Source organism: Amphibalanus amphitrite, unplaced genomic scaffold, assembly GCF_019059575.1.
Source record: "Amphibalanus amphitrite isolate SeventyFive unplaced genomic scaffold, NRLGWU_Aamphi_draft 000026F_arrow, whole genome shotgun sequence".
In the NCBI taxonomy this organism is placed as follows: Eukaryota; Metazoa; Arthropoda; class Thecostraca; order Balanomorpha; family Balanidae; genus Amphibalanus; species Amphibalanus amphitrite.
This window is the reverse complement of record NW_024881522.1, coordinates 1,522,366-1,537,897: the sequence shown is the minus strand read 5'-3', so window position 1 is coordinate 1,537,897 and position 15,532 is coordinate 1,522,366. Positions and strand designations below refer to the sequence as shown.

Below are 15,532 nucleotides of genomic sequence, written 5' to 3'. Positions count from 1 at the left end.
TGATTGCTGGCGGTGAAATTTTGCGTCATTATGTGTGGTGTGTACCTACTCCTCGGAGGCGAGAGACAGTGTTCGCTGCTCATTGGTCAATGATATCGATAATCGACCTGTGCGTCTACTGTGCAGACTGTTACCCTGGAGACCAGATAACTTATCAGCCCAACCGATGAGGCTTAGTCGAGAGAAGCATGTGAGGAGGAAGAAACTGGAAAGGCAGATTTTTTGAAAGGCGGATCCGGATGAATGGTAATTACGAGTTATTTTCTTTGTACAGTTATAAAAAGAATTTTTAGCTTTTCGACCACTGCAATATTAAAAAAAAAGATATTAGGTAAGCAAGTCGTCCTGTTAAATAATTGCGTGACTGAAACTCAAACACGGAATAAAGACATGTATTATCAGGATAGTCTATACAATTTAACTCTGAATTTATTCGACCGGACAAAAAATAATCAGCTACACAAGACTTCGTCAATTTGGAGAGCGACGTGCGTTTTCTCCGTGTCAGAATGGGCTGAGCTTGTTGGCGACGGCCCACAGCGATCCGGCCGAGACGGGCTCGCCGCTGCTGCAGATGCCGGGCAGCCAGCAGAGGAGGCCCGTCACCAGGCTGGCCAGCCACAGCTCCGCCGTCTCCAGCAGGCCGGGCTCCTCGCGCGCCAGGCCGAGCGCCGTCAGCACGGCGCTGGGCGCCTGGCCCACGGCCTGCGCCACGTCCCAGACGCCCAGCTCGGGTGCCAGAGCCGCCCACAGCGCCCACACGAGCAGCGGGGCGCCGGCGGCCAGCAGGGCGCCCCGGTGGCTCTGCAGAGCGGCCACCAGCCGCGAGCTGAGAGCGGGGGGCGCCGGCCGGCGGGCGCCCATGTTGGCGCGCGCCAGCAGCAGCGCAATGTCCGCCTCGTCGCCGCAGCCTTCCATGGCCTTGACGTCGAACACGTCGCCGTGGCCGTGCTTCTGCATCACCGACGTCAGCGTCCTCGTCAGAGCCCTGCAACAGTCGGCAGCCAGCTGGTAAGTCGCCAGCAACTCATTCCAACTTTAGGTAACGTCTAACGGACATGCAACATAATGTCAGCCGAATTCACCGATTACGATAAGGAAAATTGAATGCCAAACATATCTACATCGTGAACGGATTAAATAAGAAGCGATCGTTAGTGTGAACACTTGACGACGAGTTTTCAACTTTTTAGGCGTTCAATGAATTGCATAAGTCAACTTTTGCGCTGAGAGAGGTGTGCGACACTGTAAATCTGCTTACCTTTCTTTCGATAGATTTTGTTTTAATTCATCCATAATCCTGAATATGGCCATCATTGAATTCATTATCTTTCCCATTTTGTCTGCCCACGCAAGTTGGTCTCGAGCACTTTCTGCATTACAGGCGACTTGAACACAGGCCGTAAGTGTTTTGTGCATGACCTTTGCTTTCCAAAAAAGGTCACCAGCTGCTGCTTCTTTCCGTTTGGGATCCTGCATGGTCTGGTACGCCTGCAACAGGAGAGTTAATCATTACTGGGTGATATATTCCTGCGCCTTCCTCATAAAAACGAGCCAGCAAATCGTTTGAAACAATTATTGACCACAGGTCACCTAAGGTCAGGTAGGAAGGTACCGTCTGCTGGTAGGTACCCAGGTCATAAACACGCCTGCTAAAATTGCGACCCAGTCATTCCTACAGCTTATCTCCTAAAACTTTAAATCTCAGCTCAGTTTATTGTATGAGGACATCCGTTCAAACAATTTGTATATCTCTTATTTTCTTGATACGTAACTTGGGACTTGTGCCGACAGACTTGTCAGTTGTCACCCCACCATTATAAAGCAATGTAAAATAACAAACGTCTCCTGGTTTGACAATACAGGGCATAACCGCAAGATATTTTCGAAATCACGACAACTCTATTCATATGCAATGGATGGAAGTGCAACTGATGGCCAGCGGCCACTCAAAAGGTCATCTTAGGTCATAAAAGGTCACCAACAGCTCTTCGACAATCACTTTTGATTGAGACTTGCTAGAGCAATGAAGGCGCCTGGAATGTTTTAATCTCATCAGTACATACGGATCGATTTACATGCAGTAGGACCTTTTACACTCAGCTCATGACCTTGACCTGAGGTCAAAGCTGCAAGTTCAACTTATAAAATGTAAGGTCAAATCATAGTTTAGTCTACGCGTCTGGGTGAAAGAAATACGATGATTACGAGCGAGCGAGCGCAGCGAGCGAAGCGAAGTCTTTTCAATATCACGGAAAAATATCCGTATGAGCGGCCCGGCCCGGCCTGTAACGCTTTTGAGAGGCTTATATCTCAGCAACCGCTGGACCGATTGGCCTGCGGTCTTTTTTGTTGGGTAGCCCCATCCCTACTACCCCGTAATTGACTACTTTTGATACATCTCAGTGACCGTCGTGGCACGTGCCACGTGAAAAGTCAAGGGTGTTCACTGTTCAAGCTGTTTTGAAAAAGTAGTGATTTTGAGGGGCGCATATCTCAGCAGCCGCTTGGGCGATTGTCTTGCGGTATTTTTTGTAGGGTAGCTGCATCCCTTCTACCAAAGGTCGGATACTCTTGATCTATGTGAGTGACCCCTATTGCACGTGCAAAATGCAAAAAGAAGAGGTGCCAAATTTGTTCCCATTTCAATAACTCGGTACCTAATTACTGGGGCGATTTCGCTAAAACGATTTCGCATACAGGTAGGCACCCACCAGGCAAAGCATTCCCATGTGTTGCGGCTAAGGTGCTACTGCACGTGCGCACGTGCAGGGGGCGCTCCCAGATCTCGAGAACGGCTGGACCGATTGCGCTCAAATTTGGTACACGGTTGGGGACCGGTTAGTAGGGTGCCGTGCAAAGTCAGTTTGGACCCCGTTTGCACGTGCGCACGTGCAAAATGCCTCTTCCAGATCTCAGGAACGGCTGGGCCGAAATTTGGCACACCGCTAGCGACCGGTTAGAAGGATGCTTTGCACAGGCCCGTTAGAAGTAGGTACCCTCTCACCCTTCCGCACGTGCAGGGCGGCTGACTATCTCGCTCGCTTGTTCTTCTCCCAAAAGGCGTTTTACTGGTGGTAAGAGATGTAATGAAGTAATTGACCAATTAAACGTGTCAGATGAAATGTTTCGGCAAAATCCGCCCATTTTTGCGATTTTTGTCACATGTGGACTAATCCTTTGACCACCGGATGGTAGGTAATTACGATGAAATTGGGCGAAAAAAAAACTAAATGTGCTATCGAATGCGCTTTTCTGTGACGATTGTAGCTCTTTTGATTTACAAGTTATGCGCTTACCTTTTTGTGGCAAGCATAAAATCGGGGGAAAATTGACGCGACAATTGTACCATTTTTTGCGATATCTTTATAACTTCCTGTTACCTTCGCGTTTACTGGAGCCTAAAATAGTTTGCATGTAGCTATTCTAAAATAACTTATTGGAGCTATCAATTGCTTTTGTGAGAACGGTCTTTGAGCTTTTTTGAGCTTTTGAGATAAGCGGGGTGGCCAATAAGGCCCTCCACCATGAAGAAGTGGCCGAGACCCACACCCGGACCCGGGCTAAGGTCTAAGACCTGCCATAGCTTAAATCATTCTTACCTCGAATGCACCCTTCGCTTGTTTCATTAGTTCGTCGGCGTTCCTCAATGCATCTTCTAATGCAGCTTGTGATTGATTCGCCTCTTGCTGAAGCTTCTTTCGGCGCCATGGAGAGACACAATTCATCAATTCCTTATACATCATTTCTGTTTCGATGCCATTCGATTCTAGCTCGTCTTTTCGAACAATTAAACTACCAAGGGCTTCCTTCGTTTTTTCGTGTAACTCGTCATTTGCTCTGTCGGGATCTACCGCTGTCATTTCACTCATTTCGTCTCGAGGAGTTCTTGAATCTACAACAGAAGATCGGGAATGACTACGAGATGACCTTGCATCGCTTCGCAGTGACCTGGTTGACCTCGACTGGTCGCCACTCACAGATGATTGCTCAGGTATTGGGCTTAGATGTTCCGTCGAGCGTCCTCCGCTGTTTCGCCTCTGCCTGGCGCTCATAATTGATATTAAAACATTCTTTAAAAACTGTGTTTGGCGATTAATGTGATGTCACTTGGATATTATTCACCCTTGATTCAGAGCCAGAAAGGCATTGATTTTTGACCATGTCTCGCGCTTTGACATATAAAATAGGACACGTGATTTTTACGTAATGGCCCCCGCAATAAAAGGGAAAATGTTGTGCATTTGTGTGCGAAAATGACGTGCATTTCAATTTGCAGTGTCATGCTCGATCGCATATTGCCCGTATAACCTACAGATAAGTTAATATACGGCGTACATACATCTACTCTAGCGTTCCCAATTTTGATATTGTTTGAGCAATCATTAGCACCAAATTAGCACTTAGCAGGATAGGTACCTAATAGAACAATAGAGTTGCTCTGTAACGTTTTGCGCTGCGGCTGCTGTAACGCTGTTTATAGCATCTAGTATGTAGCTGATGCCTATTTTCTAATAATATACGGTTGAAATGACCAATGAAACAATTCCTCGCATTTATGTTGATATTTTTTCACATTCATTACCTAAGTACTTTTCTTGGTAATAGTTCCATAGTTTTCATTGACTGCCCAGCAGGGATGCGGAGCCGTGGAAATTTCAGACGGCTCCGGCTCCGGCTCCGGCTCCGGAGAAAAAAATCGGCTCCAGCTCCGGCTCCGGCTCCGGGTGAAATGTCATGGCGGCTCCGGCTCCAGCTCCGGCTCCGAGTAAAATGATCCGGCTCCGGCGGCTCCGGCTCCGGCGGCTCCGACTCCGGCTTCTACTCAGTACATCCCCTAATACGGGTGGAAGAAAAAAGGCGATGGCCGATTGGTACACGTTGCTTCTGTATTTGTATAACAAGGCTGTTTTGAATACCACATTGTTTTACGCCTTGTACTGTCAAACCGAACTAGGTAAATAATTGTTTCCTCTTAAAGGGACTATCCCACCTTCTAAAATGTTGTTAAAACCAGTTAAATTGTGCCCGACTTTATAGATTGGATGACCAGGAACACGGTTCTGGCATTTATTTTTCATTAAACATCTTAGGCTTCCCATATTCCAAACACAAACATTCAAATATGTGACGTCACAGCCCAAAATTACCTCCTTCCCCAGGCCACATTACTGTCATAATGCTGATTCTTTTTACTCTGTAGGCACCACAACAAAGTTCAGACCAAGTTTCAAGCGATTTTTCAACGAACAAACCCATTTAAATCAGAATGATTAAACGAGGTGACGTCACACTAACGGTTGCTCCATGTTGAAGATAGGGCCTTGTACAAGGCCCATTTTCAAATGAAGGGAACGAATTTCTTCAACACCAAGAGGCCGCGGGGGTTGCAACCTAGATAGATAGTGGTTTCTGAACCTCGCCGCTAACTTGGCTATCTCAACTCAAACCCCATGTTAAAGGTGGGATAGTCCCTTTAAGAAAAGGAGCCGGAGTCGCCCCCTTTTTTGACGGCTCCGGCTCCGGCTCCGGCTCCGGGCTATATTGTTTCACGGCTCCGGCTCCGGCTCCGGCTCCGGGCAAAATATGCCGGCTCCGGCGGCTCCGGCTCCGGCTCCGGCTCCGGCTCCGCATCCCTGCTGCCCAGTACACATTAGCATCTATCGTCAGTTAGAGTAGGAGATAAGGCATGGCCTACCAGTGCTCCTAACTCTTCACAAGTTTTTTTCTGCCGTGGCTACCCACATACCTACTAACCTTAGATACCACCATAGGCAGTAAAAGGTGAAATTTTCTTCATTTAGACGTTTTTAACCCGTGCCCGGATGTGCCCCTCAGCCAACCTCGCCATGAGGGGGGGGGGGCAATTGGCCACACCAGGTTATCTCGGAAAACAAGCAAGCTAGAAAGACGCGGTAAAAAGCAATAGAACGGTCAAGGTCAAGGTTAGGTCAGGTCAGGTCACCAAAAACAAAATACAGAAAAGGGCATGTGCGACATATGTTTTATGGGTCATTTCATTTTATTCATATAATTCAATAGGCTCACTCAATAAGTGATGTGGACCACCTTTGGATGAATTTCAGGTCAAAGTCAGGTCAAGTGAGGTCAAATTTTGAAGTTGGTTGTTAAGGACTTAAAACGTGTCTATCTGATGTAGTTTTTCACGGCGAATCGAATGGTGCTATTTTTGTTTCCGTACGAGGTTTAAACTTAAAAAAAATCATTTTTCAAGAATTTTGTGTGTCGTGACGTCATACAATTTTGAATAACTCCCACATTTTTTAACCGATTCTTCTGAAAATTGGTAGGTAGGTATGTAGGTGCACATAGACCGCTTCTCTGACATATGTACCGGTTTTTTCGATACACTCAAGTTTTTGGATTCTATAATTATTTTCCCAAAAAAGTCAGTTTTTTTAAAGAAAAAAAAATCGGGCCAAAATCCAAAGTTTAAAAAAACCGAGATACCCATTTGATAGACAAAGTAGAATCACGTATAACCTTTTTTGTTACGTCTTGATTCCTTAAAAAATGAAGATGTTAGCCGCGTTTGAAATTTTGCCGTTTTTTTTAGGCGAAAGTGGCGAACATGACGTCACTAAAACGTCATTTACTCAAAAAATTCCGACGGATTTCGCTCAAGTTTTTAGAGAACGTGTCAAATGGATGTATGATAAGGTACTGAAAGTTTCACGTTGCTGGCGTAATGCGTTTAGAAGTTATTGGCGAAAGACGGGAGGGGGCAGATTCTGCCCCCCCCCCCCAGCGGGGCGCGGGTTAACATTAGCCCAATGGGCGCTGCATGGAAAGAATGGGACCAAAAGTCGGCAGTGCCCCCCTTAATCGAAGGTGTTCCGCCGCTACTGGGACCGCTCCCTGGAAGACATTCCCGACCCCCGACTGCGCAACCTAAAAGAAAAGAGCCTCCGTTTCCGATTCAGTGTCGTCCACATCCTGGAGTGCGCAACACCGCAGCCGACGCCCTGTCCCGGCACCCAGTCGGTGCTGCGGAGCCTCAGTCCAGACCTACCCGATGACGTAGCTGCATATCTGTAAGAATCTTGGCTGCATCCACGGTCTCCGCCGGTCTTCCGGGCACCTACGCCCGGCTGACGGCTCCCATTCTGCGAGATCCTCCCGGACTCGGTGTCACGTGAATGACAGTGATGTTTCTGGTTCATAGTATATTTCTGTATTTTGCTTTTCAAATGTGTCCATAATCCATTTAGGCATATCCTAAGACTTGTGCCGTGTCAGAAGTGCAGTGTTTTTAGAAATATGCGAAGCCAAGGTATATAAAAACACTGTGCGAAGCTATGTGCGAAGCACACAAGCTTATTGGGCTCACACTGCTAAGTCCTTTCCGTGGCCTACTGGATAAGGCGTCCGTCTCCTAACTCGGTGGCAGCGAGTTCGCGGCCGGGAAGCTCCACGTCGTTTGACCCGCGTTCCTATACAGCTGGCAACTGGCGAGAGAGGGCCACGCTAGACCCGGGAGGACCGTGCCGCCGTCTACCTGCGGCACGTTAACCCGCGCCCGGCTGGGGGTCCTGGATTTCCACGCCCTGCTGGGGGGGGGGGGGGTGTTTGAACACCCCCCCCCCCTTGTAACTCGGCTCCTGGGCCACGTAGCGATACGCGGAAGGCGGCGTTCGAAAGAGCGTCAAAAATAATGACGAAATCACTTCAGTCAATTTTTTGGTCAGGTCAAAGGTCAGGTCGCCAGAGGTCATTGAAGGCAAAATTTCGCCGATTTCCAGGTCGAATGTCGAAAATTTCCAAGACGCCAACGCATAACTCGGGAACCAATAGAGCTACAGCGCCGCGGAAAAGCGCATTCAATAGCCCTATTAACGCCCTTTCTGGAGATTCTCTCAGATTTGACCTAACGTCAACGGTTTTGCCTGCAGGGGGCAAAAACTGCAAAAATAACCGATTTTTTTCGGAAACAGTTTTTCTGCAATAACTTTTGCCCCAAGCCTTGTACGAGCTTATGGTTACCGGCATCGTGTTCCTGTCGTCAAGACACATCGAATGAACTATAACTTGACCTTGAAAGGTCAACTTGAAAATTTGACCTCAGGTCAAGGTCATGACCTGACCGGAAAGGGTCATGCTGCATATCAGTCGATCCGTATCGTCGAGCTGAACACATCTAAGGTGTTTTCATTGCTCTAGCATGCCTCTATCAAAAGTTATTTGCGAAAAACTGTTAGATACCATTCGTGACCTAAGATGACCTCAGGGCATAAACAAGGGTCACGGACACCATTTTCATGTTCAATGTGTCTAAACCACTTGTAATTCGGTGTTTGGGAGTGTTTATAATGTCTTTCGTCCAAAAGAGGCTCATTTCAATTTTCTCCCATTGACTTATAATGGGGAGGTCGCAAAATTGACCTGACCTTAGGTCATCGATATCAAAATTCTGAGATATAAATTTTGTACATGCTATTGCTCTTAGCAATCGCTGAAAGTTTCAAAGCGATCGGTCACTTGGTGTAGCTATGGCAGACATTGAAACTTTTTATGAGGTGAGGTCACTTCAAGTGACCTGGTGACCTGACCTTGAATGACCTTGGTCTGAAATTTTCACAACATGTGTAGAATTGATGTATGATAAGGTGTACCAAAAACGGCCCGCCCGCCGTTTTTGAGATATTCGCGAAAAACCACAAGGGGGGGGGGTGTTTAAACACCCCCTCCCCAGCAGGGCGCGGGTTAAAGGGACCCTCCCACCTTAACATTAGATTTGAGTTGAGATAGCCAAAATGGGGTCCCTGGCTCACAATTACCGGTTTCGGCACTCACAACATCGAGAAATGCCTTAAATCGGAAATATTGAATTTCAAAATTGCAGCATTTTGATTCAGAGGGGCTAATGCTTAGGAATACCCCTCTGAATGTGTGACGTCAGCGCAGATATCTAACGATTTTTAAATGTTTGACTAAAACGTTTTGTAGCACGCGGTAGTATATGCTATTTGCGCGCAACATCTGCCGCAAACGCCGCACTTCTAAAATAAAGTCGCTAGAAACAGCGGAGATCCAAAAAAAGTAAACAAAAGTAAAAGTCTAATATCTTGAAAACCGGTGAATATTTTTCGGTGAAATTTGGTAGATATTCGTTTTCGCTCTTTCTGAACCGAGCGACATCACTTTCATGCCAATTCATAAACTTTGTTGAAGGTGGGAGGCATGGGCGCCGCCACCGGGGGGACGGGGGGGACGCGTCCCCCCCACTCTCAGAATGGAAGGGAGACGTCCCCCCCCAAACTCTTTACGGAGCGAGCGAAGCGAGCGTAGTCTTTCGTAGGTTATCGGAAATTTCTGAGTATGCCGTGGTCACGCTTTTGCTAGGCTTATATCTCAGCAACCACTTGACCGATTTACATGCGGTAATTTTTGTAGGGTAGCACTAGATTCATTCCTTCTAACGAGCATCGGACTATTCCCGATGCATGTGAGTGACCCCATATGCACGGCACGTGCCACGTGAAAAACGAAGAAGTGTCAGTTTTGTAACAATTTCAATATCTCGGCAACTACTGGGCCGATTGCGCTGAAAGTTGGCGGTATACCCAGTTAGGCAATACATAGGTATCCATGTGAACAGTTGGGGTGCTGCTGCACGTGCGCACATGCAGGGGTCGATTCCAGATCTCGAGAACGGCTGAACCGATTGTGCTAAAATCTGATACATGGTTAGGGACCGGTTAGTAGGGTGCCGTGCAAAAGTCAGTTGCGGACCCATTTTGCACGTGCGCACGTGCAGGGTGCCGCTTCCAGATCTCGAGAACGGCTAGGCCGATTGCGCTCAAATTTGGCACATCGTTAGGGACCGGTTAGAAGGGTGCAGTGCACAAGTTAGTTGGAGGTATCCCCTCGCAATTTCGCACGTGCAAGGCCCACCCCACCCTCTCGCTCGCTCCGTTGGTCGCCCCAAAAGGCGTTTTACTGGTTGTTATCCTACTCGAAATTTGATTAGGCCCTTCGGTTAAATGAGACCATTTCAGAGCCGCAAGTATGAAAGAATTAGTGGGAGACATTGGTCGGGGCAGTCACCCCAGTGAGCCACTTGGGATGAACCCGACCAATTGAACAGGCAGCCCAGCCCACTGGCACTCACTGCACCCGACTTTGCACCCGGCAAAGGACTAAAGCTCCAGTGGAGCCATTCCCGCAGGGATAGAGTTGCCCGTCCAGCCCGGAGCAGGGGGTTGCGGCGTGGAGGAGAAGGATTTGACTGTCCTGAGGATGGAAGAGATGGAACGGCCGGTGCCGAATCTGAGAGGGTCCAGGAGGTTTAGATACTCAGTATATGGGGTGTGGGCCTACATGCATTGGTCTGACCCCTGCCACCTCGGCCAACAAAATCTCCAGCTCTTATCCGACCTGTCATCGCAGAACTGCCGATTTTTGATATCGTGATCAACGTGTGTCGTATAACACGACTGGCCGAACACGGGCCTAATATATTTCGTCTAACCAGCCAAGAGCATGACTTAACACCAATCCGACCTCGAAGTCAAAATCCGAACATTTTCGAAGACTTCAACTCCGACTCTGGCCAAAACTGGCCAAAACAGTCAACTCAAACTGATTGCGGCTCCGACCCCACACTTCTGCAGTCACGCTACACTAAATTTCCAGCTTCTAAGAAATAAGTTATACGGTTGACACACTGAAAAAAAAATTACTCACTTTTCTGAGTAATGACTGAGTTGCCATTTTGTCCAATGGTAAAACTCACTCTAAATCCGGGTACTCAGGTAAAACTCAGGGCGGAACGCAGGTAAAACTCGGGCAAAACTCATTGCAACTTGCAAGTGAGTAGCATGTGAGTAACAAAGTGAGTTGCCATTTTGTCCGATGGTAAAACTCAGATAAAACTCATTAAGTACTCATGCGTAACTCATGTCCTACTCAGACAACTCAAGCCAAACTCAGGTAATAGTAAGTCATTACTCATGAAAAACTGGGAAGTAACTCACATGTAACTCAGCTGGTACTAATGTATAACTCAGGTGGTAGTACGGCCATAACTCAGGTGGAACTCATCGGTTATTCAGTGAAAACTAGGGCTGTACTCAGGACGTACTCACATCGATAACTCATACGATACTCGGGTGTTACTCAGGCGCCGCCTGAAACGGCTGATCTGATTCGTTTTATATTGGCTCAAACCAATGTATAGGCTCGCCGCCCATGATAACAGCTGCCGCATCAGCATTATGCAATATGCATGCATGATGCTGATACAACAGCCACTACCAGGCAGCTAGTCTATATATTGGGATTGGCCAATATATAACGAATCATTGCCCAAAACCAGCATACATATCTGTATTATACCATGCCCGACCAACGTCTAGTCTTGCACTATTCGCCCCAGCCCTTACGAGAAATATATGTTTGTAGAAACGGTCGCATTGTTGCGCTGTATTTCAATTCTGATACACGCCAAACTGCGTCGGGGAGGGATCGACTCCACGTCAGCTCAGCTTCACTCTTTTTGCCAGCTTCTCGACCTCAGTCTTCGCGGCTACAGGTGGCTGGCGCTCAGCATTGAATGGTGTGTGGAGCACATGGATACACACAAACCACAGCGTGTTTTGCACTTTGTGCGCCGTTTGTTGATTGAGCACAAAGTGCGCCGTCGCCCACAACAAAAGACTCCCTTCCAAACCATGGATCCCCACAAGACTTCCGTTCGCTCCACGATGAGGCGGCACCGTTCGTTTCCTTCGGACTTGTTATGATGGGGTGATCCAAATTTTCGTCACCCGTGTACGCCACCACTGACGCCTTCTCCGCCAAGATGCATAGGAGGCTCAATGGGCCGTTCCCTGAAAACACAATAAAAAAGTCAGTTTTTCTTTTGCCAGTAAGAGAAACGGAAGTTATAGGGCATGCAAGTTGATTGAAATATCAAAAGTTATCAAGTTACTTCAGCTCAAAATTAATGTTAAACCGCGCCGGGCTGGTGCTCTGAGTTTACCGTGATGTACTGGGGGGGGGGGGGGGGAGGGGGTCGTCTTCACGTCCCCTCTACTGGTGCTTAACTCGGAACCAAAAGAGCTGCCCGCGGAAAAATGCAGTCAAAAGCCCTTTCGACGTTTTGTTTTTTGCTGGCGTTTGATCTCAGATTTGACCTCAGGTCAACTATTAAGCCTCCAGAGAGCAAAAACTCTAAAAAAGCCGTTTTTACGAAAATGTTTTCTATAATACTTTCCACTCAAGAGTCACGACATTTATTTTGCCGTTAGCATAGTGTTCCTCTCGTCGGGACGAATGAACTATAATTGGACCTTGAAAGGCCATTTTCAAAACTTGACCTCAGGTTGACCTGACCGGGTCATGTTTCATATCAGTCGATCCAAACCGTCAAGCTGAATACATATGAGGTGTTTTATTGCACTAGCAAATATATTTTATACTGCCGTAAGGTTGATACTTGAGACATGGGACAGTATCAAAAACGCTATAAAATGAAATCCGTTCGATATTTTTTGACATTTTACCTCAAGCTGGTGTGAAATCGAGCGGTGAATTCCCTGAGCAAAAATGACAAAAATATCGAACGGTTTCCATGGCACGTTGCGGACGGTGCGATCGTCAGCGACCATTTTTTTTTTTTTTTTTATAAATTTAGTTCGAATGTTTGAATGGACGGATTGACAGAGCCGAAGCCCACGCTAAACAGAGCTTGTTTCGTAGACGCCGACCCCTACCGTCCGATCGCGCAATTCCGGGTATCGGGAGAATTTAGATGCCAAAGTTTAACGTGCCCTTCAAAGCCGGACACGGCCTGTCCCACTCAACTGACTTCAACTGGCTGCGGCTGCTCCCACCAACCGCAGACCATCCCCGTCGCCCGTCAGGAGTCTCAAATATCGAGCGCCGGAGCGTCTCGAACCCGGGCTCTCACCACCGGGAGTCCAATGCTGTACCAACTGAGCTACGGGACAGGCTTTGAAAATTGACCATTGAAAATTTTTCTGATGTTAAGTCATTTGACGTGACCTGACCTTGAACGTCCTGGGTCTAAAATTTCTTCCATATGCAGAAAAAAATGTATGAGCAGGTGTGCCGAAAATGGTGGCGCTGCGCGCCGCCGTTCTTAGATATTTGCGAAAAACCTGAGGGGGCGGGGGGGGGGGGGCGTAAAACGCCACCCAGCATAGCGCGGGCCAAGGTGGGATGGTCACCTTAACAGACGGGTTTTAGTCTCGCAAAACACTTCCATGGGCGTCCAATATTAAAATCAACTTGAAACAATCACATAAAATGTGTTATACTTAACAGTAATGGAAATAATTATGTCACGTCCAAACGCGTCTCGCCGCGGTATCTAATACTCTAATTATATATATATATATATATATATATATATATATATATATATATATATATATATATATATATATATATCAGGGCCTCGGCTAACATGTTAACTGGTGGGCCAAATGGCCCACCAGTGACCCGAAATGGCCCACCAGCCTCAAAGACTTGGCCCACCAGTAATTTTCCGAAAATCTAAGTTTCCACATTTTTCACATTTCAAATTGAATTAGCAGATCTTATCGTACATTTTCAGGCTGTAAAGTAGCCATCGGTGAAACATATTCTTGTGAAAAAATTCAACCTATTGTTTGCAATATCCTCTTGGGGTAAAAAGTGAACTATAGTGGACTAAGTGGACTAAGCCTCGGTCACACTTCACCGGATTGGACCAATGGACGAGAAACGGACGGCGTCCGGTGATGTCCGGGGGACGTCCGTTCGTTTCCGTTGGACGTCCGTTTCTCATCCGTTCATATCCGTTCCATGTCCGGTGGTGTCCGGTGTGCTCAACCGGACACCACCGGACATGGAACGGATATTAACGGATGACAAACGGACGTCCAACGGAAACAAACGGACATCACCGGACGCTGACACTTGACAGTTCTCGTCCGTTTCTCGTCCGTTGGTCCAATCCGGTGAATTGTGACCGAGGCTTTAAATTTTATGCAATAATCGCGAAAGACGTCTGCCTCTGTCAATTACAGATAGTGTCGGCGGCTTCCAGCCGATCGAGGTCTGCGAGAGTTCTTGCAAGCTTTCCGATCGATCGAGTGGTTGCAGTCACATAAAGGCCGTGTTACACTGCCGAATTTTGGCCACGACCCTGTCGCCGAATCACGTCGTGTAGGAAATCGGCGAACAGTTCCAGACCAGTCGGTGTCCACCGCGCGACTTTTACGGTTCGTCACGACCGCCACGAATATTTCATGAAAAATGAAAATTTCGTGGCCGCTCGCCGAATTTATAATAAACGAACATGATCGCCAAACAGTCGCCGAGTCGCCGCCGACATGTCGCTACGTGCGTCGACTTGTTGCCAAGGTATCGCCGACTATTCGCAACAGATTCGCCATTCATTCGCGATGTTCGCAGAATCATGGATCAGCTTCGACCCGCGCACGATTAGGGGGGCCCCCACCCGTTTTCTGCAAATCGGGCTCTGTCGGCGAACTGTTCGCCTCTGTCGGTAAACTGTTCGCCGATTTCCTACACGGCGTGATTCGGCGACAGGGTCGCGGCCAAAATTCGGCAGTGTAACACGGCCTCCGCAGACCAGTCGGTTACAAGAAAAACTACGAATAAAGAACAGACCAGTTCAGTCGGTCGGGGATAAGCCTGCGAGCGATCTCAGACGGCTCGCCGATAGACACGATATAAGCCAGAGTCAAACTAGAGGTAGTGTCGGCGACTTCCAGCCGATTGAAGTCTGCAAGCGATATTATGCGTCTTCACGACCGGTATGATGCTTGCAGTCACACATCTGACCAGTTGGACGAATTTCGAACCGTTCACAGTCAGCGTTCCAAAAATTTCTCATTTGGGCTGAAGATGACACTCAAGAATGAGAATGGATAATTTTCCACTCTCGCATTTTGGGTGGCTCGAATTTTCCACTCAGACACCCAAGAGAAATCTGAAGTTTGGGACACTGTTCACCAGAAGTGAACGTGTACATAACTTAGTTTTTTTTTTAAATATCATGGTTGCGCAGTGCGCTTGGGCTTTTGAGTCAATTATTTTCCATGCGACACCAATAGGCTTAATGATCATTTTCAGAGATGTTGGGGCTGCTGCTACAACCCCCTTTTGGGGTTCCTGCTACAACCCATTTTATATATAAAGTTGCACTCGTGCTGTTCATAATTCCTCCCGATCCACCCAACCACAGTGCACCCAACAACGCCCGATCCCATCCGACCGCTTCCGAATCTCCGACTAGTCGGCGAGCGATCCACTCACGGCCGTAAGTTATCGTCCAAAGTTTTATAATCTGCGTCAATATTGTGTGCATACTTGTGCCACGGAATATATAGTCTACGACATATCGATATGTCGATATGTACTACGATATGTCGTGGACTATATATTCCGTGCTTGTGCGATTTTATGTGCACCGCGGGAGTATCACCACTGAGAGGGTTGTGGGTCCCTACTCTTTCCTCTCTCTCTCTGAAGAGTC

The 15,532-nt window shown here is 47.5% G+C and overlaps 2 protein-coding genes across 2 annotated transcripts in view; one reads left to right on the top strand and one right to left on the bottom strand.

Annotated features, from left to right (window-relative positions):
• Positions 1-376: 376 nt before the first annotated feature.
• Positions 377-4,240, bottom strand: LOC122363802. Its single transcript, XM_043333479.1, has 3 exons — positions 3,603-4,240; positions 1,262-1,491; positions 377-988 (listed from the first exon to the last, which is right to left on the bottom strand). The coding sequence occupies exons 1-3, from the start codon at positions 4,053-4,055 to the stop codon at positions 505-507; spliced, it is 1,167 nt and encodes a 388-aa protein (XP_043189414.1). The 5' UTR covers positions 4,056-4,240; the 3' UTR covers positions 377-504.
• LOC122363803 (zinc finger protein 330 homolog) overlaps positions 546-15,532 on the top strand; it is a 35,795-nt gene continuing 20,808 nt past the window's right edge. Inside the window, exon 1 of the mRNA XM_043333525.1 lies at positions 546-1,011. The gene's annotated coding sequence lies outside the window, so the exon portion shown is untranslated. The remainder of the gene's footprint in view (positions 1,012-15,532) is intronic.